This window comes from Bos mutus, chromosome 15, assembly GCF_027580195.1.
Source record: "Bos mutus isolate GX-2022 chromosome 15, NWIPB_WYAK_1.1, whole genome shotgun sequence".
Lineage (NCBI taxonomy): Eukaryota > Metazoa > Chordata > Mammalia > Artiodactyla > Bovidae > Bos > Bos mutus.
In genome coordinates, this window is record NC_091631.1 from 32512371 (window position 1) to 32537715 (window position 25345).

The following is a 25345-nucleotide window of genomic DNA, read 5'->3' on the forward strand; positions in this document are numbered from 1 at the left end:
ATTAAAAAGCGGGTTCTATTCTTTCAGCAAGACAAATCTGACATAGTAAGTTACTGGAGAATGTCTGATCTTCAAAACTTTTCCAACCTGGGCATATCTGAAGTGGCAGAGTAAACGACCTCAATCTTAGATTTTGTAGAAGAATTTTCTTTGTCTTCTCTTTACGTTTGTAAGGTGCAGAGAAGAATAAAGAAGAGACTGCATGGTCTGCTTTGGTTTCATATATTAAGCCTATCTTTTCAGCCCCTTGTGACCCTTGGGCTTTACACTGAACTTTTTTCCAAATCCCTCACCAATGATGTTTCTTTGCCTAATATTATTTTTGCACATATTTTCTTATAAAATTTCCTGAGTTGCTGGTAGCCAGGCAGGACTTGCTTTAGAGTTACATGACTTGTATCTCTGGGAAAAATTATTTAGCTACCACTTCTATTATGACTTAAAATTGTGACTAAAAACTTTGCAAATATTTATGAGTAAAGAGAAGATAAGGATAGTTTATCACTTTCTAGAACTGAAAGTGAGCAGATGATACAGGAGAAGGCTCAGAGATGCATGTCTGAAGATAATGTTAACAATCAGTCATGACCTTTTCATTTTCAGTCTGTGAGACACAACCTATCCAAGATCATGATGACCATGTTCAATTTGACCAGCTTCCTCAATCCAGGTTCATTCATCCTGCTGGGAATCCCAGGACTGGAGCACTTCCACATCTGGATCAGGATTCCCTTCTTTATCATTTACCTTGTGGCTCTCGCAGGCAATAGTGTCCTTCTCTATCTTATTTCCATGGAGCACAGCCTTCATGAGCCCATGTTCTTTTTCATCTCCATGCTGGCGGCTACAGTTCTCATCCTGTCTAACACATGTGTACCCAAAACATTCAGCATGTTCTGACTGGGTCCTTAGGAAATCACCTTTCCTGGATGTCTTACTCAGATGTTTTTTCTCCACTATAGCTTTGCCATGGATTCTGCCACCCTGCTGGCCATGGCATTTGATCACTATATTGCTATTTGCTTCCCCCTAAGTATAACACTATTCTCACCCGTCAGGTTATTACTAAGATTGTAATGGGTATTGTCAGCAGGAGCTTCTGTATCATCTTCCCATGCATGTTCCTAGTAAAGTGACTGCCTTTCTGCCAAACACTCATCATTCCACACACATACTGTGAGCACATAGGCATTGCCCAACTCGCCTGTGCAGACATCTCCATCAACATCTGGTATGGTTTTGCTGTGCCTGTAATGACTGTTATATCAGACCTGATCCTCACTGGCATCTCCTACACTCTCATTCTTCGTGCTGTCTTTAACCTCCCATCCCATGATGCCCGCCAGAAAGCCCTCAACACATGGGGCTCCCATGTTTGTGTCAGCTTATATTCTACATACCAGCCATATTCTCTGTCCTCACTCACCATTGTGGTCACAATATTCCTCACTCCTTCCACATATTGATTGCCAACCTCTATGTAGCCATTCCTCCTGCACTCAATCCAATCATCTATGGAGTGAAAACCAAGCAGATTCGGGAGAAGATAATCCTACTTTTCTTCCTTAAAGGGACCCAGTGACATGAAACTGAGAGTTTGGGAAAGAAAACAGGTAACCATATCAATTTTGGAACACATTTCATTTTTTTCAAAGCTAGAATACAATTACAACTTAAATTTTTATGAAATCCTAGAATTCCACTGTGAGTTGGAAGTGGAACTCCAACTTCACATCATTGTAAGAAGCAATGAGACAAGATAAGGAAGTAGATGTCAAGAAGGGAGATAAAATTAGAAGAAAATGTGTATCTGAAAAGATAGATCAACAAAATGTTTCTATACCATTATGAAGTAGATTTCAGAGTCTTATGGCATAAGAGGAGGATCATGTATAATTTGGATAGACTATTAGTGTTATAAATAGGTTACAAGAGACAAGCAAAGGTCTACCAATTTGGAATATCTTTGTAGGACACTTTCCAGTTGAGAGTTATAAAAGCTAACAAGTGATTACCTTCTTTTAAGAATCATTCAGGAAAATTATTAATCTAAACATGGTTCTCAAACATTGGTTGGTGCCACAATCACCTAGGGAACTTGGCAAAAGTGTAGAGGCCCAGGGTGTACTGTAATTCACTGGGTTTTTGGGTTCTTTAACATTTCTTTGTACAATTCTGATACCTAAGAAATCTTGGACCCTTTCAGATCAAAAGTCTTGGTCCTTTGAAAATCTGTAGACTTGATTCTTGTAGTAACTTCCTGGGCCTGGAAGTAGCATAGTTCTTTATGTTCAGTATAGCTACTTCTTTACTTCTTTCCTCATATTATTTATTATTTCCTCATATTATTCACAACTTGAAATTTCACGTCTTAAAAATATACTATCCTTTCTGCCTGTGGAGGCCGCCGAGAAAGCATCGTTGAAGTCTTCCCTGCCTCCACTGCCATCATGTCTACATCAGAGTCTCCCAAAGAGCCCGAACAGCTGCGGAAGCTCTTCATCGGAGGATTGAGCTTTGAAACTACGGATGAGAGTCTGAGGAGCCATTTTGAGCAATGGGGAACGCTCACAGACTGTGTGGTAATGAGGGATCCAAACACCAAGCGCTCCAGAGGCTTCGGGTTTCTCACATACGCCACGGTGGAGGAGGTAGATGCGGCCATGAATGCAAGGCCACACAAGGTGGACGGAAGAGTTGTAGAACCAAAGAGGGCCGTCTCAAGAGAAGATTCTCAAAGACCTGGTGCCCACTTAACTGTGAAAAAGATTTTTGTTGGTGGCATTAAAGAAGACACTGAAGAACATCACCTGAGAGATTATTTTGAACAGTACGGGAAAATTGAAGTAATTGAAATCATGACTGACCGAGGCAGTGGCAAAAAGAGAGGCTTTGCTTTTGTAACCTTTGATGACCATGACTCCGTAGACAAGATTGTCATTCAGAAATACCACACTGTGAATGGCCACAACTGTGAAGTGAGAAAAGCCCTGTCTAAGCAAGAGATGGCTAGTGCTTCATCCAGCCAGAGAGGTCGAAGTGGTTCTGGAAACTTTGGTGGCGGTCGTGGAGGTGGTTTTGGTGGGAATGACAACTTTGGTCGTGGAGGAAACTTCAGTGGTCGAGGTGGCTTTGGTGGCAGCCGTGGTGGTGGCGGATATGGTGGCAGTGGGGATGGATATAATGGATTTGGTAATGACAGAAGCAATTTTGGAGGTGGCGGAAGCTACATTGATTTTGGCAATTACAACAATCAATCTTCAAATTTTGGACCCATGAAAGGAGGAAACTTTGGAGGCAGAAGTTCTGGCCCCTATGCTGGTGGAAGTCAGTACTTTGCCAAACCACGAAACCAAGGTGGCTATGGTGGCTCCAGCAGCAGCAGTAGCTATGGCAGTGGCAGAAGGTTTTAATTACTGCCAGGAAACAAAGCTTAGCAGGAGAGGAGAGCCAGAAAAGTGACAGGGAAGCTACAGGTTACAACAGATTTGTGAACTCAGCCAAGCACAGTGGTGGCAGGGCCTAGCTGCTACAAAGAAGACATGTTTTAGACAATACTCGTGTGTATGGGCAAAAAACTCGAGGACTGTACTTGTGACTAATTGTATAACAGGTTATTTTAATTTCTGTTCTGTGGAAAATGTAAAGCATTCCAACAAAGGGTTTTAATGTAGATTTTTTTTTTTTTGCACCCATGCTGTTGATTGCTAAATGTAATAGTCTGATCATGACGCTGAATAAATGTTTTTTTTTTCTTTAAAAAAAATATATATATACTATCAATTATCTATACTTATTGCAGTTTTTAAAGAATTTTGACTTTGAGCACAAAAACTTATCAATATTGTTGATTATTTTAATGTCCATAGAGATGACCCTTTAATAACGTGGTGTGATAGATTGTATTTTCCAAAGATATCCCCAATAATAATATATTCCATTGTCTATGCTTTTCTGTGGGAGAAGGCAATGGCACCCCACTACAGTACTCTTGCCTAGAAAATCCCATGGACAGAGGAGCCTGGTAGGCTGCAGTCCATGGGGTCGCTAAGAGTCAGACATGACTGAGCGACTTCACTTTCACTTTTCACTTTCATGCATTGGAGGAGGAAATGGCAACCCATTCCAGTGTTCTTGCCTGGAGAATCCCAGGGACGGGGAGCCTGTTGGGCTGCCGTCTATGGGGTCGCACATAGTCGGACATGACTGAAGCGACTTAGCAGCAGTAGCAGCATGCTTTTCTGTAGTGCAAATTTGCCATTCCCATGTTAACAAGTGGAATATAATTCTACTTCTTTTGAATCTGCACTAGACTTAGGGATTCTTTTACAAACAGAACTCAGTGTTAGTAATATTTGAAGCTTCTGAAATTAGACTATAATTTTTTTTTTTTTTTTTTTTTCCGTTTCTAGCTGAGTCTCTTGAAATACTTGACCTTGGTGTGCTCCCTCTTAGAATCCAACTACTATGCAATGAGCATCCCCAGCAACATGGAGAAGTCATGTCTAAATATTCTGGAGGGTGGCCCCAATTGAGACTCCAGTTAACAGTCAGCAACAACTGCCAGTTATGTTGGTAAGCCATCCAGAGCTTCCAGTCCAGCTGAGACTTCAGGTATCTATAGGATCTCAACTGACATCTCTCTGTAATGTATGAAAGACTAAAAGACAGAATTCTTCATCTAGTCAAAGCCAAGCCATAGAACCATGAGAGTAATAGTTTGCTATTTTAGGCCAATAAATATGGGAATGGTTAGTCATGAAACAATAGATAAATATTGTAAAAATTGGTAATAAGAAGTATGGAGTTGGTACACAAAAAGCCTAAAACATGCAGCATTCGCTGTGGAATAAGGCAACAGGCAGAAGCTGAAAGGGCCTTGATGAGGCTGTTAATGAAGTCTTGAAAACAAAGAGAAAATTATTACTAGAGGCTAGAGACAAATGAGTACTATGTAGTTGTAGAAAGTTTGGTAATATCATATTTGCAATACTGTGAAAAACAGAAAATATAACTAATTAACTGATACATTTGGCTGAGGAGATTTTGAAGTAGAATACCAAAAATACCAACATTATTTTTATGTCACTTATGATAAAGTACAGATAAAGAGTTATAAGCTAAAATGAAAACTTTCAGTGTTTAATCATTGTTAGAGTAAATGCAAAGAAGTCATGACTGTTTGGGATCAAGGTTTGTTTGTTTGTTTTTAATTACCCACACAACAGTCTTTCCAAATGACAAAGGACTCATAAAAGAAAAAATGCCCTCAGGGTATAATGTCATCTTTAGGATGAGTCTGTAAGATCCTTTGTTAAGAATACAGAAATATTTAAGGATATGCCTAATAAATCTTTTTAATTAGATAAAGAAGCTTCTAAGAATCTTAATCTTCCCAGAGAAGCATAAATCATGCAAAATCAGACAGGTGGCAATCTGGAAGACATTTGTGGGTATGACTTTTGTCTAATGGGGTAAACACTAAAAGAGTCATAGAAAATCACAATTTTAAGACAAAATAGACAGAAGCACCGTCATTTTGGACTAAAAGGGACAAAGTACAAAATTAGAAGGGGATTTTGGGTTTTCAACTTTATTCGTCTGGAAATAGACTGAAAAAGTATTCAGATGTAAACACACCTTGTTTCTCATTGAAAAGCAAAGGTCATATGGAATATAGAGCTAATTGCCTAAAGGGCTTCCCTGGTGGCTCAGACAGTGAAGAATCTGCCCATAATGTGGGAGACCCAGGTTCGATTCCTGGGTCAGGAAGATCCTTGGAGAAGGGAATGGCAACCCACTCCAGTATTCTTGCTTGAGAATTCCAAGGACAGAGGAGTCTGGAGGGCTACAGTCCATGGGGTCACAAAGTCAGACACCACTGAGTGACTAACACTTAACTTAACCAAGAGCTATGGAAAATCATTCCCAGGGAGTAGAAGTGGGTTCTTATGAAACTGATGATACTTACCTTTGAATGGATTTTAAAAACTACAATGGACTAGTGACTGTAAGGCAATTCTCCCAATATTTTACAAATGAATATTGCAGTTATCCTATCTGTATATCACCATGGTGCATTGCCTGTGTGAGCAGTTGATTTCTTTCCCATTTCTTTACTCCACAGGTCTTGAGAGGAACTACACTCAAGGATCTATATGCAAGGAATTGAGCTCAAGGAGTCCTATTCACACATTGTCCTGATTTAAAGGTTGAAATCCCAGACTTTGAACTAATCCCATAATATGAGTGAGATCTGGAAACCTTAGGGAAAAGGTGAATGCATTTTGCATGTAGGAGGAGATCATTATTGTGGCCAAAGGGTACGTTGTTGCAGGTTTTATTTTCCCAAAGTGGCCAAAACAATATTTTGCATCCCATGTACTTTCACAATATGGTCTGGCTATCAGAGAAGGCAATGGCAACCCACTCCAGTACTCTTGCCTGGAAAATCCCATGGATGGAGGAGCCTGGTAGGCTGCAGTCTATGGGGTTGCTAAGAGTCAGACACAACTGAGCGACCTCACTTTCACTTTTCACTTGCATGCATTGGAGAAGAAAATGGAAACCCACTCCAGTGTTCTTGCCTGGAGAATCCCAGGACGAGGGAGCCTGGTGGGCTGCCATCTAAGGGGTCGCACAGAGTTGGACACAACTGAAGTGACTTAGCAGCAGTAGCAGCAGAATTGCTTCAAAAGTCCAATATAATTCTACCCGTCTTATCTGGACTGCCTTAGAGACTTTGGAAAAAAGAATGCAATAGATGTGATGTTTCATGATATCCAAGACTAGATTTTAGGAAATCTTACATCTTCCTCATTGGTGTTATTGTATTTTTGGACATTCTCTCTAGAACACAGACATTATATTGTGAGAATCCCAACCCACATGGAGGGTTTATGTGATTGACAATCTGTCTGAGCTCCTAGTTAATAGCCAGAATCAATTGCATCAATTTTAATGAAACTTAGAAATGACTACAACTTCATAAAAATCCGATTGCAGTCATTTGTGTGTGTAAGAGAAATCTCAAATGACAATAGCCTATATAATCAATAAATCTACAGAATCATTACAGATAATAATAAGTTGTTTTAAGTCACTACTTTGGGGAGTAGTTTGTAATGTAGTTATAAATAACTGAAAAAATTTGATTTTCAGTACTCTGAATTTTCTCCAAAACTGTTAACCATTCTACTTCATCTATTTCATTGTTTGAAATACATTAGAATTTGTGTTTTTATATATATATATATATATATATATATGGAATGTACAAATATATGTGTGTGTGTGTGTATATATATATATTCTTCATAATCTAAATTATAGGCATTCAGTTCCTGACCCATTACCTCCTGTTTTCTAATTCACTTTCTCTTGAATCTGAATGCAATAATCCTTCAATTTCAGTGCAGTAATAATAAAACTCATTACATTTTCATATTGCCTCATTTTTTCTCCTCCTTACCAGCATGAATTTAAGGTTCATTCCTATAATTACTGTTTAGTACAAATGCTTTCTTCTTTTCACTCTCCTTTACCTAGCATGCATGTGCACATGCACACACACAATATATTGTGCTTTTTTCAGTAACAGGACACTTGTCATTTCTATTCTAACTTCATTGGTTAAAACCAGCCACATGTGAACATGTGTGCTCAGTCACTCAGTCATGTTCCAACTCTTTGCAACCCCATGGACTGTAGCCTGCCAGGCTCCTCTGTCCATGGAATTTTTCAGGCAAGAATACTGGAGCAGGTTGCCATTTCCTCCTCCAGGGTATCTTCGGACCCAGGATCGAACCCGGTCTCCTGAATCTCCTTCGTTGGTGAGCGAATTCTTTGCCACTGAGCCCACTAGGAAGTCCAACCTACCACATTCCCCATCTAAATACATCAGAAGCACATATACAGAAAGGAAAGACAAGTCAGACATATGAGAATGAAAAACCTCTATTGCAGAATCCAACACAACCTTGACTTGTTTGTCTCTGATCTCATCTACTGCTATTTACCTGACCTCCTTGCTCTTGCCATACTTGCCTTCCTGAATCTTCTCAAACACATCAAATACAGTCTACTTCAGGGCCTTGATAATTCACTTGCTGTACATGTCCAGGTTTCATGTTGTATCAATTAAATCAGCATGGTTATGGGTAGGATTAACGCATCAGCAGTTTTTATAATAAAAAGCCCCAAGAATTTCCAGTCTATAGTAAAGTTTTGGAACCACCAACTTTAAGTAAAATTAATAGCTTTACTTTACAGTTGAGGAATCTGAGAATCTGAAAAATTGAAAATGTATTTGAAATTTTCCAGTTAGTAAATATCAGAGCTGGGACTCAAATTTGTATATCTCATTCCCATCTGCTATATTTCCTGTATAAAATAGATTCCTCTGTATGTGAGCACTAAAATAAGGGAAATCATCTTTCAAGTTTCTTTATAAATGTGTGCTAAGGCCCTTTAGTAGTGTCCAACTCTAATAGTGTTACAACCCTATGGACTGTAGCCCACAAGGCTCCTCTGTCCATGGATTCTCCAAGCAGGAATACTGGAGTGGGTTGCCGTGCCCTCCTCCAGGGATCTTCCAGAGACTGTACCATTGTCTTTACATCTCCTTCACTAGCAGGCAGATAGATTCTTTACCACTAAAGCTACCTGGGAAAACCCAAGTTACTTCACACTTACTCTCAAATCACTTTCCAAAAATCTTGCACAAATTTAAACACCAACTTGCATGAAATTCACAGACAAATTGGGAATAGCATTTTGTACTGAATACGTACTTATAGTTCAATACCAATGAGTCAGATACTAGGTCTGGGGCATGAGAGGGAGAAAAGTGGTGACAGGATAACTAAGATGTTTACAATGATGTGAAATCTGCCCAGTGAGTACACTTGAAATAAATCTGAGTCCACCATGTCTCTTCTTCCTTGGAAAACTATATTCCCATAGCTCAGTCCTAGATAATCTTAGATGATGGTCCTATTCTGGGAGGAAACACCATTGTTTCCTGTCACATATTTCCCAAGTACACACTTTCCATGTTGCCTTAATTTATAGGAATTTTTCTTGACCCAATCAACCTAGCATTCAATTTTGCATTTCCAATCCAAGATACCTAGCTGAACCAAGTGAAAGTTTGATGGAGAACACTGAAAAATATTTCAGAAGACAAATATGTAACTTCCTTAGAGCATTGTTGGAAAAAACATGTATGTTACACTGGACTGTAACTAACAGTACCTTTGAGTATATAGCTTATCATCTGGTACAATTAGATGAAGGAAAAAAAGAACAAAAGTTACCCAAATGGAGTCACAAAATGTTAAGAGAATAAAGACTCAAACTCAAGCTAGAGGAATTCAGATCAAACACAGTGATGATTTTCTTGAGAACAGGAGAACCAAAGGAAGTTGTGCCAAATCCAACTCCAGATAGATCTCTTCCCAGTGTATTTTTATTCCATGTTGCCTGCTTTCTCTTTGAATTTCCCTCTCAACAGTTTGACACAATTTGGCAAAATACTTTTTTTTTCCCCAAGGGCTGAGCAGGTATTAACTTACTGTGAGACAATAATGATCCCTCCTGACTTAAAAAAATTTTCAGCATTTAAGAGAAGACTCTGACATGACTTTGTGTTTCCCTAGAGATCTTCTTTGCAAATTCACTTTTACTTTTAGCAGCTGGGAGCACTGGTGCTCTGAGCCATACCACAGGCCCTGTGGGTCTAAAAAGTCTTCAGAGGGGAGAGATAAATGAGACCAAATCTCAGATCCTGGAAATATACTATTTGTGCTGAATCAAGGTTTCTCTAGTGCAGCTGACCATCAGTGCTGGGAGTAAGTGTTTAATGAACAAGAAGGATAGAAAAAGGTTGAAGACTGTTCTGTAAAGCCAAGAGCAGAGGTACGGAGGAGATACAGAGGGATAACAATCCTACAAATATACTGATGTCCTTGTCTACTCCAGAAGTCATCTCAGATTGGCACCTGACTCCAGTACAGGATGCACAGTTTCTTGAATCCTTCAAGTATTAAGGTAGCCTTATTGCATACCAAAATGAACCATCAGTAAGTCTTTCTTTTATTTGTATCTCAATTGTTTTGTTGCAGTTAGAGATTTTAGTCCCTTACTATTTTACTTATGGGTTCAAGGTAAGTCAATCAAAGCTCTAGGAGTAGCTTTTCTTAAAGCAATAATGAGGGAAGAATGTCTCATTCTGCATCTTGTTCTCACTCATATCAGTTAGGCCAGCCAGGCGGGAGTCAGGATACATGCATTTGTTAGAAAGCAACCTTGTACTTGAGTACTTAGGACCCTATAGTGCCCTCAGAAAACCTAGGAAATCAGCAAACTTATTAGATTTCCAATCTCCTCCATGCCTGAGTATTCCATCCTCCAAATCTAATTCTGTCCTACAATTTCTCACACAGAAAGTTTCAAAGCCCAAAAAGCTAGGAATACCTATCTCATTACCCTAGGTTCTATTTGTCCATGGCAAAATCAGATCTCTGTCTTATTGAATAGTCTAAGAGAAATTCTTCCTTTAACAGAAATGATATGCACTCCTTCATCTTTACTCTTTCTTGGTAGCAGCACAAAACATATTCCCTTTATTTTAAAAGACTCATATATCAGAATTGTCTCTTGGTCCCAAGGGAGATTAATGAGGGGACCTCAATGACATTGCCATATTGATGGGCTCATTGAGGAGCTATCCATCTTGTATCTTGAGAGCCCACCTAACCTAACTAACTGAGGACTAGTTTTGGCTATCTCTGAAAACAGTTCTTGATTTAAAAGAGGGTAAAACCACAGTGCCTTCAACCATGGCTTATAAGCTCAAGAAAGACCAATATGTCTTTCAACTTGAGGAACTAAATAAAGTTTCCTTTTCTGAAAGGCAAATATATAGTTAGACTAACTGACTCAGACATTTGCAAATGCATGAGCAGTATCAGTGAGTATTGTAACAAATATTTCTTAAAATATAGGACTGCATTATGTGTTTTATATGATTTTCTCATTTAAGTATTTAAAAAACCTAAAACATTATCTGAAATTTATATTGGCAAACTGAATACTGAGGAGAATAAAATATTTGCTGAGGATAATCCAGTTAGCAAGTAACAGCAATCAGATCAGATTCTGAACCCGGCAGTCTAAATCTAGTCTCTTATTTTCCAGAGCGGACCACATAAAGAGGGTGACAATCCTGGAAACTGAGTTGTGCAAGAGATGCTTGAAGCATTTGAGGAAAACTCAGATTTGGAGACTAAATTTAATTTCCTCAGAGGCACTTTCTCTAAGTAGGAACTGGCTTATGTATGTTTTCTTCATAGCATACATAACAAGGAAACCACTTTCAAAGGTGTGGGTATAAGTATAAGAAAACTATAAGTGCTTATGAAATTATTATTCTTGCCTGGAGAATCCCAGGACGGGGGAGCCTGGTGGGCCACCGTCTATGGGATTGCACAGAGTCGGACACGACTGAAGCGACTTAGCAGTAGCAGAAGTTATTGGGTTAGTGATAGCAGGCACTGTCACAACCCTTGGACCAAAGGAACAAGAGGAGAAATATGGCTAAAAGAGAAAACCAGAGTCAAAAAGGCTGCTGGCAGAGAGATGTGTCCAGCTTGCAGCAACCTTGCTGGGAGAGAGCTGAAGGAATAAATCCCTGACCTCCCTCCAGTCTCCAGATGGTTTTTCCCATTGTCACATCAAACCAGAAATGAGAGGACAAGGACTCTATCATTGTAGCCCAGGGTCCCAGGCACCAGAACAAGATAGAAAGTGGCAGAGAATCGACCAAAGGAGAAAAATACAAGATATTCCTCACAGCATGCACTAAGAAAGGTTATATTTGCATGATATTAATAGTTGATGATTTTCACACATTGGAATATTAGGCAGAAATGGAGAGGTTTCACTGTAAGATGAAAATCTTAGAAGGGGGCTTATTAGTTACAAAGCTATTTTAATTACTCAGGAAAGAAATGAGGAAGGCATGATTTGGAGTAGAACTGGTAGAAATGGAAGAAAGGTATGAAATTAAAGATTTGTAGGAGAAATAGATTGTTTCTAGGATGAATTTATTTCACCTTATAATAGCTTTCAGGAAGGTAAAGCCTGATTCTCTGCATCATTATGGTTTCTGCATCTGTCCCCAATGACACTATCTTCCATCCTTCCACATTTATTCTACTTGGAATCCCTGGGATGAGAGATCAGCACATTTGGGCTGCCATCCCCTTCTGCTCCATGTATATCCTCGCTCTGGTTGGCAATGGAACTATCCTCTACATCATTATGAAGGAGAGAACTCTGCACGAGCCAATGTACCTCTTCCTGTGCCTGCTGTCTATCACTGACCTGGTACTTTGTTCAACCACATTGCCCAAAATGCTAACAATCTTCTGGCTTAAGTCCCACATAATATCTTACCAAGGCTGCCTCACCCAGATGTTTTTCGTGCATACAATCTTTGCCACAGAATCAGCTGTTCTGCTGGCCATGGCTTTTGACCGCTACGTGGCTATCTGCCATCCACTTCATTATGCATCCATCCTCAACGCCATGGTGATTGGGAAGATTGGTCTGGCATGTGTGGTCCGTGGCCTTCTCTTTTTTTTCCCCTTTGTCATCCTCATAGAACGCCTACCTTTCTGTGGACATCACATCATCCTCACACCTACTGTGAACATATGAGCATTGCCAAACTGGCCTGTGCCAGCATCAGGCCCAACACCATTTATGGTCTCACTGTGGCCCTTTCAGTCACTGGCATGGACGTGGTCCTCATCGCCACTTCCTATGGCCTAATCCTGCGGGCTGTGCTGCGCCTGCCCTCAAAGGATGCCCAGTTCCGAGCATTTAGCACTTGTGGAGCTCATATATGTGTGATTCTTGTATTCTATGCACCTGCTTTTTTTTTTCCTTTTCACCCACCGCTTTGGCCAGCAAGTACCTCCTCACGTGCATATTATACTTGCAAATCTCTATCTCCTTGTGCCCCTGTTCTCAACCCCTTGGTCTATGGCATTAACACCAAACAGATCCGCCTGAGAATATTTCACTTTTTTATGGGGAGAAGATAGTTAAGTCTCTCCATAACCCAAGGAAGAACTGGTAAAGCTGTAATTAATTTTCTACTTTCTCAAACATCTCTTATCCTTATACTATAAGTTGCTGTTTCTGCCAATCTTAGCAAGCCAGTTGTTGTTCAGTCACTAGGTCGTGTCTGACTGTGATTGCATGAACTGCAGCATACCAGGCTTCCCTGTCTATCTTTCACTATCTCCTGGAGTTTGCTCAAACTCATGTCCATTGAATCGATGATGTCATACAACCATCTCATTCTTTTTGCTCCCTTCTCCTCCTGCCCTCAGTCTTTTCCAGCATCAGAGCCTTTTCCAATGAATTAGCTGTTTGCATCATGTGCCAAGGATTGAGCTTCAGCTTCAGCAACAGTCCTTTCAATGAACATTCAGGATTGATTTCCTTTAGGACTGACTGGTTTGATCTTGTTGCAGTCCAAGGGACTCGAGTTTTCTCCAGCACCACAATGAGAAAGGATCAGTTTTTCAGTGGTCAGCCTGCTTTATGGTCCAACTCTTATATCCGTTCATGACTACTGGAAAAACCATAGCTTTGACTATAAGGACCTTTGTCAGCAAAGTGATATCTCTGATTTTTAATACAGTGTCTAAGTTTGTTATAGATTTTCTTCCAAGGAGCAAGCATCTTTTAATTTTGTGGCTATAGTCACCTTCTGCAGTGATTTTAGAGCCCAAGAAAATAAAATCTGCCACTGTTTCCACTTTTTCCCAACCTATTTGCCAATGAAGTGATGGGACCAGATACTATGATCTTAGTATTTTGACTGTTGAGTTTTAAGCCAGTTTTTCCACTCTCCTCTTTCACCTTCATCAGGAGGCTCTTTAGTTTCTGTGCTTTTTCTGCCATTAGGGTAGTGTCATCTGCATATCTGAGGTTATTGATATTTCTCCCAGCAATCTTGATTCTAGCTTGTGATTCATCCAGCCAGGCATTCACATGATGCACTCTGTATATAAGTTAAATAAGCAGGCTGACAATATACAGCCTTGACATACTCCTTTCCCAATTTTGAACCAGCCCATAGTTCCATGGCCAGTTCCAACAGTTGCTTCTCCCCTGCCTACAGTTTTCCCAGGAGCCAGGTAAGGTGGTCTGTTATTCCTATCCCTTAAATAATTTTCCACAGTTTGTTCTGATCCACACAGTCACAGCAAGTCAGTACCATGTATTATCTGAGAGGTTTGGAAGAACAGCTCATTTATACCTGCTACATATATAGAAAATTAGTTTCCTAGAATGCTATTATATGGCCTGTTCATGAGCCTATAGGTCTTGAGTCTTCCTAGGAAAAGATCAGGAAACAATATAGTAACTTTGAATTGGTAGTAAGAACCATAGAAAGTTATTCTTTCTACATAAGAAATCCCATGTGCTGGAAATAGATAAAAAGTGGTCAAAAAGAACTATTGACTTATAGTCAGCCCCAAGGAACTGAGAATAACACACACACTGATTAATTGATTGTTTACACTTTCTTTGATCAAGAGTGTTTGCAAGAGTGTTTGTTAGTCCTAGGTCAGAGATGGCTGTCAGAGGGCAGGATCTTTTGGATCTGAAATTAGATTTGAAAGAGATGAAGATGACTGCTGGGTGCTTAAATGTGAGAAGTCTGGAAACACATATATCAATGGGAAAGCCACAGCACAGGTTTCTCAAAAAATTACTTCAAAGTGACACTTTGTCACTAATATTTACTTTATGACCAATGACCTTTGCATCTTCCCGATATTGTCAGAGCAATTATGTTTTACATGCAAATTATTTTGTGGGTCATTATGGACATATCCTGATATTTTCTTTATCTCATATAGTCAACAACACATTGTGTATCTTAGAAACCCCAGGACACAGAGTTTTCTGCTAACAGTATCCAAATTGACACAATAGAACAATGAAAAGAGATAGAGGCTTACGATCATAAAAGAAGAAAGACAAATATCATTACTAACGAATGACAAGATTTTTCTACAGAGAAACCCATAAGCCCCTAGAGATAGATTTTTAAAACTAATGATATTTAAAGAAATTTGCTGAGTTCAAAGTAAATAAATAAAATCATGAACTGACACATTTTTATGTAAAGCCACAATTAGGAATGCATATTTTTTAAATTTATAGCAATAGCAACAAAATCTGTGGTACTTTAACAGAAATGTGCATGGTCTCTATGTTAAACAATTAAGAAAGTGTTTGAAATATATTTGAAAAAATAAAAAGAATATATAGATCGCCCTATGGAAAGCCAGGTCCTGTAACTGATTCTCCTGACTCCAAGACTTGAGCTTCAAAGGTTTGTCCCAGACACATTCCAGAGAATTTTGTACCAGAACTCAGATGCACAGTCCAGCTGACTACTGATAAATGCCTGAACACTGTTTCGAAGAGGCCCTTCCCCATCAGCTACTCTTTCTCTCATCAATTAGAAGAGTTGGATATGGGAGGAGGCAGGAATCCAGGGCCGTGCTTGGTTTCTACTGACCCTTCTTGCTACATGGGACTGCGTGAGTGTACCCCTGGCCCCACCCAGCCTGTCCCCTTCTCATACAGCTTTAAAACCTTACTACTTTTATTTAAAGAGGAACCGGATTGGAGCAAGTGGCTTCCCTGCCCTGAACACCTTGCATTTCCTGTGGGGACACAGGAGGCATAGGGGGTAGGGGTGGTGCATGAACACCATCTCCCAGGGCTTGGGGACGTCTTCCTGGCAACATGGCAACAGGGCTGTTGCACATGTTTGTTTGGAAACCAAGCCGAATGCCTGCCAGGCAGCCAGAGGTCTGGGTGATGGCTGACTCCCCTGCTCAGTTCAGGGCGCCTGTCCTAGGCCAGCCTGCCATCCCTGGAGCAGGGGGCTACCTCCCGGGTTCATTCCTGGGTCAGGGTGCCCAGGCGTGTGGCAGGAGGCTCACCTTGGAGAGTCCTTGTCCCAAGCACTGAGGCCCCTGAGGGCTGGAGGGTAGCTGAACAGCTGTGCATTGTAGGAGACAGGGCTGCTATGGATCCCAATGGCCAGGAATCAGCTTAGGAATCTCTGTATGCTGGGGGCACTAGGGGTCTCAGCTTCCTGGACTTCTCAGACAGCCCTCCTCTTCCCAAAGCTATTGATGGAGCTTCTCTGGGATTGTTTGCCAAACCCCACATTAGACTCCAAGGGTCCAAGACCATTTCCATCTGAACACATGTTTTCCTTTTCTGTAGGAACTTGTGTTTTTGTTTTTGTTTTTTCCAACTAGCACCACACCATGCTTCTGAAGGCCACATTTTGCCTTTCCCCATCACTACACTGAAATAGTAGTTGTACAGTTCCCAATCTTGCCTTGGCTTGCTTGGATAAAACTTTGTATGTATTTTGTAAGACATAGATTCTATATTGTAATGATGCCCTATGCAAAAAGAAAAAAAATTAACAAAACTGTAAATTTTATTGTTTTAATGCATATGCATGTTTAGTGAAGTTTACATTTTGAAATAAAATTTATAATTCATTATTTTAAAAATTAAATAAAAAATATATTATGAAATTCATGGATATGAAAAATGGTAAAATAGGAAAAAATAGAAATAATGAAAGATAAAGGCATGCATTTATCAGAAGAAATATAGACAAAATTTTTTATAAAATCAACCTCAACCATCTCAGTACTAAGAAAAAGGCAATGAAAACCACTTTTACACTCCTTAAATTAGCATATACTTAGAACAAAAATCAGAAAATACTAAAAATTAGTGAGGATATAGAGAAATAGCAATACTTATGCATTGCTAATGGGATATTAAATGTGCATCCCCTGGTTTCAAGATCAATTTAAAATATTTAGCAAAGTTACAGATATGCATATCTTACAAACCAGAAATTTCACTCCTCAATATTATCCTTTGAGGCACACTGCACAAGTGAACAGCTATCTTTAAATAAGAATATTAAACACCATTTATTTTGGCATTATTATCTTCAAATGTTTGTTTTTACAGTTGAATCAGAATCATTTTGGCAAGATTTCAAATACAATAAATCATTAAAATGTGTTTGGATTTGCCATTAATTTATAAATTCATTTAAGAAGTTGTAGCCTTTAAATAGTTGTGCTGGATTCCCTCATGGTACAGTGGATAAGAATCTGCCTGTCAATGCAGGGGAAACGGGTTCAATCTCTAGTCCAAGAGGATTCAACATGGCTTGGAACAACTGAGCCCGTGTGCCACAACTACTGAGTCCTTGCTCTAGAACACTTGAGCTGCAACTATTGAGCCCAAGTGCCACAAACTACTGAAGTCCAAATGCCCTAGAGCCTGTGCACCACAGGAGAAGCCATCACAGTGCGGAACACTTGCACCACAACAAAGAGTAGCGCCTGATCATGGCAACTAGATAAAGCCTGTGTGCAGCAATGAAGACCCAGTACAACCAATAAATAAATGAATAAATAAATTATTTTTAAAAGATTTGCTTTGTGTGTCTATATATATGGGAAAACAAAAGCAAGTAAAATTTCACAAACTAGGATACATATTTAGTTAATATTTAAATGACATTATTTGCTTAGTCATTCATTCATTTATTTGGCAATTATGTATGCCTACTATGTACCATGAAACTAGAGATCTCTTCAAGAAAATTAGAGATACCAAGGGAATATCTCATGCAAAGATGGGGCTCGATAAAGGACAGAAATGGTATGGACCTAACAGAAGCAGAAGATATTAAGAAGAGGTGGAAAGAATACACAGAACTATAGAAAAAGAGCTTCATGACCCAGAGAATCATGATGGTGTGATCACTCACCTAGAGCCAGACATCCTGGAGTGTGAAGTCAAGTGGGCCTTAGAAAGCATCACTACGAACAAAGCTAGTGGAGGGGATGGAATTCCAGTTGAACTATTTCAAATCCTGAAAGATGATGCTGTGAAAGTGCTGTACTCAATATGCCAGCAAATTTGGAAAACTCAGCAGAGGCCACAGGACTGGAACAGGTGAGTTTTCATTCCAATTCCAAAGAAAGGCAATGCCAAAGAATGCTCAAACTACCACACAATTGCACTCATCTCACACGCTAGTAAAGTAATGCTCAAAGTTCTCCAAGCCACGCTTCAGCAATACACGAACCATAAATTTCCAGATGTTCAAGCTGGTTTTAGAAAAGGCAGAGGAACCAGAGATCAAATTGCCAACATCTGCTGGATCATCAAAGAAGCAAGAAAGTTCTAGAAAAACATCTATTTCTGCTTTATTGACTATGCCAAAGCCTTTGACTGTGTGGATCACAATAAACTGTGGAAAATTCTGAAAGAGATGGGAATACCAGACGACCTGATCTGCCTCTTGAGAAACCTGTATGCAGGTCAGGAAGCAACAGTTGGAACTGGACATGGAACAACAGACTGGTTCCAAATAGGGAAAGGAGTACGTCAAGGCTGTATATTGTCACCCTGCTTATTTAACTTATACACAGAGTACATCATGAGAAACTCTGAGCTGGAAGAAGCACAAGCTGGAATCAAGATTGCCAGGAGAAATATCAATAACCTCAGGTATGCAGATGACACCACCGTTATGGCAGAAAGTGAAGAGGAACTAAAAAGCCTCTTGATGAAAGTGAAAGTGGAGAGTGAAAAAGTTGGCTTAAAGCTCAACATTCAGAAAATTAAGATCATGGCATCTGATCCATGGGAAATAGAAGGGGAAACAGTGGAAACAGAGACAAACTTAATTTTTGGGCTCCAAAATCACTGTAGATGGTGCATGCAGCCATGAAATTAAAAGACGCTTATTCCTTGGAAGGAAAGTTATGACCAACCTAGACAGCATATTCAAAAGCAGAGACATTATTTTGCCAACAGAGGTCTGTCTAGTCAAGGCTATGGTTTTTCCTGTGGTCATGTATGGGTGTGAGAGTTGGACTGTGAAGAAAGCTGAGTGCTGAAAAATTGATGCTTTTGAACTGTAGTGTTGGAGAAGACTCCTGAGAGTCCCTTGGACTGCAAGGTGATCCAACCAGTCCATTCTATAGGAGATCAGTCCTGGGTGTTTATTGGAAGGACTGATGCTGAATCTAAAACTCCAATACTTTGGCCACCGATATGAAGAGTTGACTCATTGGAAAAGACCTGATGTTGGGAGGAACTGGGGCAGGAGGAGAAGGGGATGACAGAGGATGAGATGGCTGGATGGCATCACTGACTCAATGGATGTGAGTTTGAGTGAACTCCAGGAGTTGGTGATGGACAGGGAGGCCTGGTGTGCTGCAATTCATGGGGTTGCAAAGAGTTGGACATGACTGAGCAACTGAACTGAACTGAACTGAACTGAACATCATGAGAAATGCTGGGCTGGATGAAGCACAAGCTGGGATCAAAATTGCCGGGAGAAATATCGATAACCTCAGATATGCAGATGACACCACCCTTATGGCAGAAAGTGAAGAAGAACTAAAGGGCCTGTTGAGGAAAGTGAAAGAAGAGAGTGAAAATTTGCCTTAAAGCTCAACATTTAGAAAACTAAGGTAATGACATCTGGTCCCATCACTTCATGACAAATAGATGGAGAATAAATGGAAACAGTGACAGATTTTATTTTGGGGGCTCCAAAATCACTACAGCCATGAAATTAAAAGACACTTGCTCCTTGGAAGAAAAGCTATGACCAACCGAGACAGCATATTAAAAGCAAAGACATTACTTTGCCAACAAAGGTCCATCTAGTCAAAGCTATGGTTTTACCAGTAGTCATGTATGGATGTGAGAGTTGGACTGTAAAGAAAGCTGAGCACTGAAGAACTGATGTTTTTGTACTGTGGTGTTGAGAAGACTCTTGAGAGTCCCTTGGACTGCAATGAATCCAACCAGTCCATCCTAAAGGAGATCAGTCCTGAATATTCATTGGAAGGACTGATGTTAAAGGTGAATCTCCAATCGTTTGGCCTTCTGATGTGAAGAACTGACTCATTGGAAAAGACCCTGATGCTTTGAAAGATTGAAGGTGGGAGGAGAAGGGGTCAACAGAGGATGAGATGATTGGATGACATCACCTACTCAATGGGCATGAGTTTGAGTAAACTCTGGGAGTTGGTGATGGACAGGGAGACTTGGCGTGCTGCATTCCATGGGGTCGCAGAGAGTCGGACATGACTGAGCAGCTGAACTCACTGATGTGCCATGTGCTGTGCTGTGCTTATCTCAGTCATGTCTAACTCTTTGCAACTCTACGGACTGTAGCTCACCAGGCTCCTCTGTCCATGGAGATTCTCCAGGCCAGAATACTGTAGTGCATTGCCATGCCCCCTCAAGGGGATCTTCCCAACCCAGGGATCAAACCCAGGGCTCCAGCATTGCAGACAGATTCTTTACCATCTGTGCCATCAGGGAAACCCAAGAATACTGGAGTGGTTAGCCTGTCCCTTCTCCAGGGATCTTCCCAACCCAGAAATTGAGCCAGGATCTCCTACTTGCAGGCAGATTCTTTACCAGCTGAGCTACCAGGGAAACCTACTATGTGACATATATGATGTTAATGAGAGGGACACACTATTTGCAGAAAAATCAGATGGGGCTATTATCCCAGAGTGGTGTGATTATCCAGAAAGTTAAGGTGAAAAGTTTTGACTAAAATGAGAATCCTCTGGTTGATAATAGAAGGTGCTTGATGGAATTGGGGGCATACTATGAAGAAAGGTTTCTTTAGTAATTGTGTTCAGCTATTTGACAGGCCCGAGGATAAAATAATGACAGGCCCAGGACTAGGAAGAAATGGTTATATTTGATTGCTACCTGTCATTCAGGACCACCATGGGACATAGAGAAAAACAAATGACTGAGCTCAAGATTTCTGCATGTTATTAGAGTTACAGCTTTCTGTCGGGAAGCTGTGTGGATCTGTCTATGAACAGGTGCATCTACGTTGGCCCTTATGGTGATGCAATGGTAAAGAATCTGCCTGCCAATGCAGGTGATACAAGAGATGTGGGTTAGATCCTGGGCTGGGATGATTTCTTGAAGTAGGAAATGGCAACCCACTCCAGTATTCTTGCTTGGAAAATACCATGGACAGAGGAACCTAGTGAACAACAGTCCATGGGGTCACACAAAGTTGGACATGACTGAGCAACTAAGCACGTAAGTACATTGATGTACTCTTTCTATTGATGTACTGACTGACCCAACACATTAATTTTGTCACTCACATTCCTCTGTCATTGTTTCACTCTTACTGACACCTGACTGTGAACAAAGTCTTCCTACAGAGCCTGTCTGCAGGCAGAACTTGAACTATATCAGGTTTTAAAATCTGGCTTCCTGAGCCCCATTTCTGATACATCTTTGAAAGATTTTTATGATGGTTTTGTTCTGTTTTGTGCATTTTGCAATTGACTTGGAGAGATACTTTTGAAGACTTTAATAATTTGCTTTTTTTGGAACCATGAGAAAGGAAACATGGTCACATCTGGACTCAGAGATTGAGAGGATACTGAGACAGAAGAGACTGTGGTGCTGAGTGAAGGAAGTGGTATCAAGAAAATTCCCTGGAGACTGTTTGGATCAAAACTATTAACCTCTCGAAAAAAAGTTAGAGTGAAGTCAGAAAGCACTGAGGGACAGACAGAACTTGAGACTACTAACACCATTTTACCAGGGTCTCAACAACAGGGTTTGTGACTATTTCATGAGCTTGAATACTTTAGCCAGAAAGCAAAGTCTCCCTGGTTCTCAAATGCTCACACGTGTGGGAATGGGGTGTTTGGGATGTCCAAACTGCAAAGCCCTAATATAGTTCCAGATTCAGATTTAACTTCACCCTCCATCTACAAGATCCCCTGGAGAAGGAAATAAGGACCCACTCTGGAGAAGGCAATGGCACCCCACTCCAGTACTTGTGCCTAGAAAATCCCGTGGACGGAGGAGCCTGGTAGGCTGCAGTCCATGGGGTCACTAGAGTTGGACACGACTGAGCAACTTCACTTTCACTTTTCACTTTCATGCATTGAGAAGGAAATGGCAACCCACTCCAGTGTTCTTGCCTGAGAATCCCAGGGACGGGAAGCCTGGTGGGCTGCCGTCTCTATGGGGTCGCACAGAGTTGGACACGACTAAAGCGACGAGCAGCAGCAGCAGCCAGTACTCTTGCCTGGGAAAGATCCCATGGACGGAGGAGCCTGGCAGACTATACTCCATGGGGTCGCAAGAGTCAGACACAACTGAGTGACTTCACTTTCACTTTCCCCTCTCTCAAGCTCCTCTAGGACTGCTAAAAACAGGATTATTCCCAACATCCCTAAGGTCTACCAGCATTATCTTTTGGGAGCTCAGGGCAACCTTCAGCATCAATCTTACAATTAACACCAGTAGTGTGCATGTTTAGGGATGAAGGAGTAACAAAGAGCTAATTTTGGACACCCTGGGGTCCTTTACTTATGTTATTTAATGAGACACACCATGGATTCTGGGTGCCTGAAAGAGAGGAGTGGAGAGATGCTGGGCCATGAGTGTGCTCTTCAAGAGGCAAATGAATGTTTGCTAAGACATGCCTGCATACATGTGTATGTACTCACAGACATTTGAAGATGGTGTGTGGGACTAGCTTTCCACTCTCTTATTGTCTCACATTCAGATAAGTGATTCTAGGTGAATGTGGACTTTATATTCACATTCTGGTGGCCTTGTTTCAGAGATTCTGATGATCAAAATCTTACTGCTTGCTTTATTCTAATTCAGCATTACAGTTTCCATGATTCCTAAGCCTGCAATATGTGTATTATTTAGCTGGATAAGAATTCTGCTGTAAGTTTTAAAGTTCTCTTTTTTTTTTTTAAAGTTCTCTTATTTTATAAACAGTTTTTTGTTGACCTGTTTATTTGGCCTTTGGTTTGTTGAAAAGGAATGTGATACTTCATCAATTTTTCTCTGTATTTCTATCTATGTCTGTTTCATATACTTTAAAGTTATAGTCTTTAGGTGAAAATACATTCAAAATATATGCAATGTATTCTTGTAAATTTAATGACATGTCTTGATAATTATGAATCCGTCTGTCCTTAATAAAATAGTTACTATAAAATATATTCTCTCAGATATTAATTTTATGCCACATTATTACTATTCTACTACCATAGCATATAATTCTTTTCTATTCTAATAAAAATCAGAATTATTTTTGTGTATCTTAATATTCCAACTTTTATTTCTACTTTGCAAATCTTGATTCTTTTTAAAATCCAGGCAAGGTTGTTTCTGAATTGCTCTTTTCAGGTGCTCCACCAGGGGGCCAGCATGACTGACTGCAATGCCTCCCAGGGCCACCCTCTTTCTTCCTTCTCCAAGGCATTCCTGGGATGGAGGACAAACACAAGTGGATCTCTATTCCTTTCTCTTCCATGTACTTTGTCACCATCCTGGGGAACTGCACCATCCTCTTCACCATCTCCACAGAGCACTCCCTGCATAAGCCCATGTTCCTGCTGCTTGGCATGCTGGCCCTCACGGACCTGGGCATGTCCACAACCACCATCCCCAAGGTGCTGTGCATCTTCTGGTTTGACCAGAGTGACATCAGCTTTGAGGGCTGCCTGGTCCAGCTGTTCTTCCTCCACTCCATCTCTGCCTTGCAGTCTGCCATCCTCATGTCCATGGCCTTTGACCGCTATGTGGCCATTTGTGAGCCCCTGCGCTATGCCACCATCCTTTCCAACAGCCGCATTGGGCCCATCGGCCTCGTGAGTTTAGTGCGAGCTGTCCTGCTCATTCTCCCCATGCCCATCCTCCTCCAGAAGATGCCCTTTCATGCCAGGCATGTCATCCCCACCACGTACTGTGAGCACATGGCTGTGGTGAAGATGGTGTGTGGACACCACGGTCAACAGGGTATATGGTCTGGTGGTGGCCTTGTTGGTTGCTGGGGTAGACATCTCAGCTATTGCCTCATCTTATGTGCTGATCATCCGGGCTGTAATGCGGCTCTCTTCTAAGGAAGCCCATCAAAAGCAGTAAATACCTGCACCACACACATCTGTGTCATGCTTATCTCTTATACTCCCTCACTGTTTTTTTTCTCACTCATCGCTTTGGCCAGGAATCCCACCTCATGTGCACACCATTCTTGGCAGCCTCTACTTCCTTGTACCTCCAATGCTCAACCCTATTATTTATGCAGTGAAAACCAAAGAGTTTCGGGACAAATTGACAAAATATGGGTTCTGGAGGAAGAAGCTTATAAACATTATCCATGATCAGAAACCTCTCTGATTATTAGTGCTGGTGGGGATGAGAAAAAAAAAATAATAAGTAGATGCTGTTCCTGGAGGAATTGGCTCATGGGAAAATATATCATATTTTTAGATTAGCATCCAAAATCCTTGGACAGATGGGCTAAGACACATGAGACCCCTGTTCACAGTAATTTCAAAGCAAGGCAGTTATCCTCTGTTAAATAAAAATAATGACATATTCTTCCATAACAGACATACATGTTGGGCAAATTATATGTGGTCATACATGTAAGAACAAGCACTTGGAACAGTAACATACTGTACACATAAAATAGGGTGGTATGTTTCCATAAGAACATAAGAGCAAACAATAACTTGCTCACCACTTTGTCACATCAAGGCTAAGGTGTAATATACCTGTGTGTTTAAGGAGCAATAGAAAGTGGTGAAAGCTTGAGGTGAGTGAGAAGGAACAGGGAAAGTTCTAAATTGCATTTAGGGTCATTATTTTATTATCCCTGCTGCAGAAGGCTTACATTTGGGCATCAAGAATTGTTGCTTCCTTGAAGAACTAGGCAATTTGGGCAGTGAATATCATCTCCAATTAACAGAGAAATTGAACAGATAGTGAAAAATGGGAAAATTCTAATTTTAAAAGGTTCATATGTATTTTAATTAATTTTATATTTTAATTCCTCAAGTCAACTCTCCTACCCTTTTCAACTAATTCCAGTGTCTGTCAGAATCTCTTAAAAGAAAGAATTCTGAGAAATTCTGTTGATGGTTACAGTTATAAAAGTTGGTTTTATACTGAATATCTTTGGCTAAAGACATCTACAAGGCAATTTCTCTTGGAATATGGGAGGAAGTCATGAACAAGAACTTGAAGCAGCTTCTGGAGCTCTGATCCTCTGCTCGGATATGGGAATTCATTCAGTTTAGAAGTTATTGTTTAAGACTTCTAGACAATGATTATGGATATTCTGCAAATAATTAAAGATGCATGAAGGATGAAA

At 40.4% G+C, this 25345-nt stretch overlaps 2 protein-coding genes and 2 pseudogenes across 2 annotated transcripts; all 4 read left to right on the plus strand.

The window, feature by feature from the left end:
* The first annotated feature begins 633 nt into the window (after window positions 1-633).
* Window positions 634-1582, plus strand: LOC102275227 (olfactory receptor 52H1-like; annotated as a pseudogene).
* An 868-nt stretch (window positions 1583-2450) lies between these two features.
* LOC102281991 (heterogeneous nuclear ribonucleoprotein A1-like) lies at window positions 2451-3501 on the plus strand. Its single transcript, XM_070383183.1, has one exon. It carries the CDS (start codon window positions 2451-2453, stop codon window positions 3411-3413), a length of 963 nt encoding a protein of 320 aa, XP_070239284.1. The 3' UTR covers window positions 3414-3501.
* An 8661-nt stretch (window positions 3502-12162) lies between these two features.
* On the plus strand, window positions 12163-13112 carry LOC102275518 (olfactory receptor 52D1). Its single transcript, XM_005896267.2, is given in 4 exon segments — window positions 12163-12697; window positions 12700-12946; window positions 12948-13024; window positions 13027-13112. Coding segments are annotated over 4 exon segments (945 nt in total).
* A 2731-nt stretch (window positions 13113-15843) lies between these two features.
* LOC102282270 (olfactory receptor 52E4-like) lies at window positions 15844-24366 on the plus strand (annotated as a pseudogene).
* Window positions 24367-25345: the final 979 nt, after the last annotated feature.

Excerpts from the sequence above, each read along its gene's own strand:
- LOC102281991 (XM_070383183.1), top strand. The coding sequence starts at position 2,451 with ATGTCTACATCAGAGTCTCCCAAAGAGCCCGAACAGCTGCGGAAGCTC.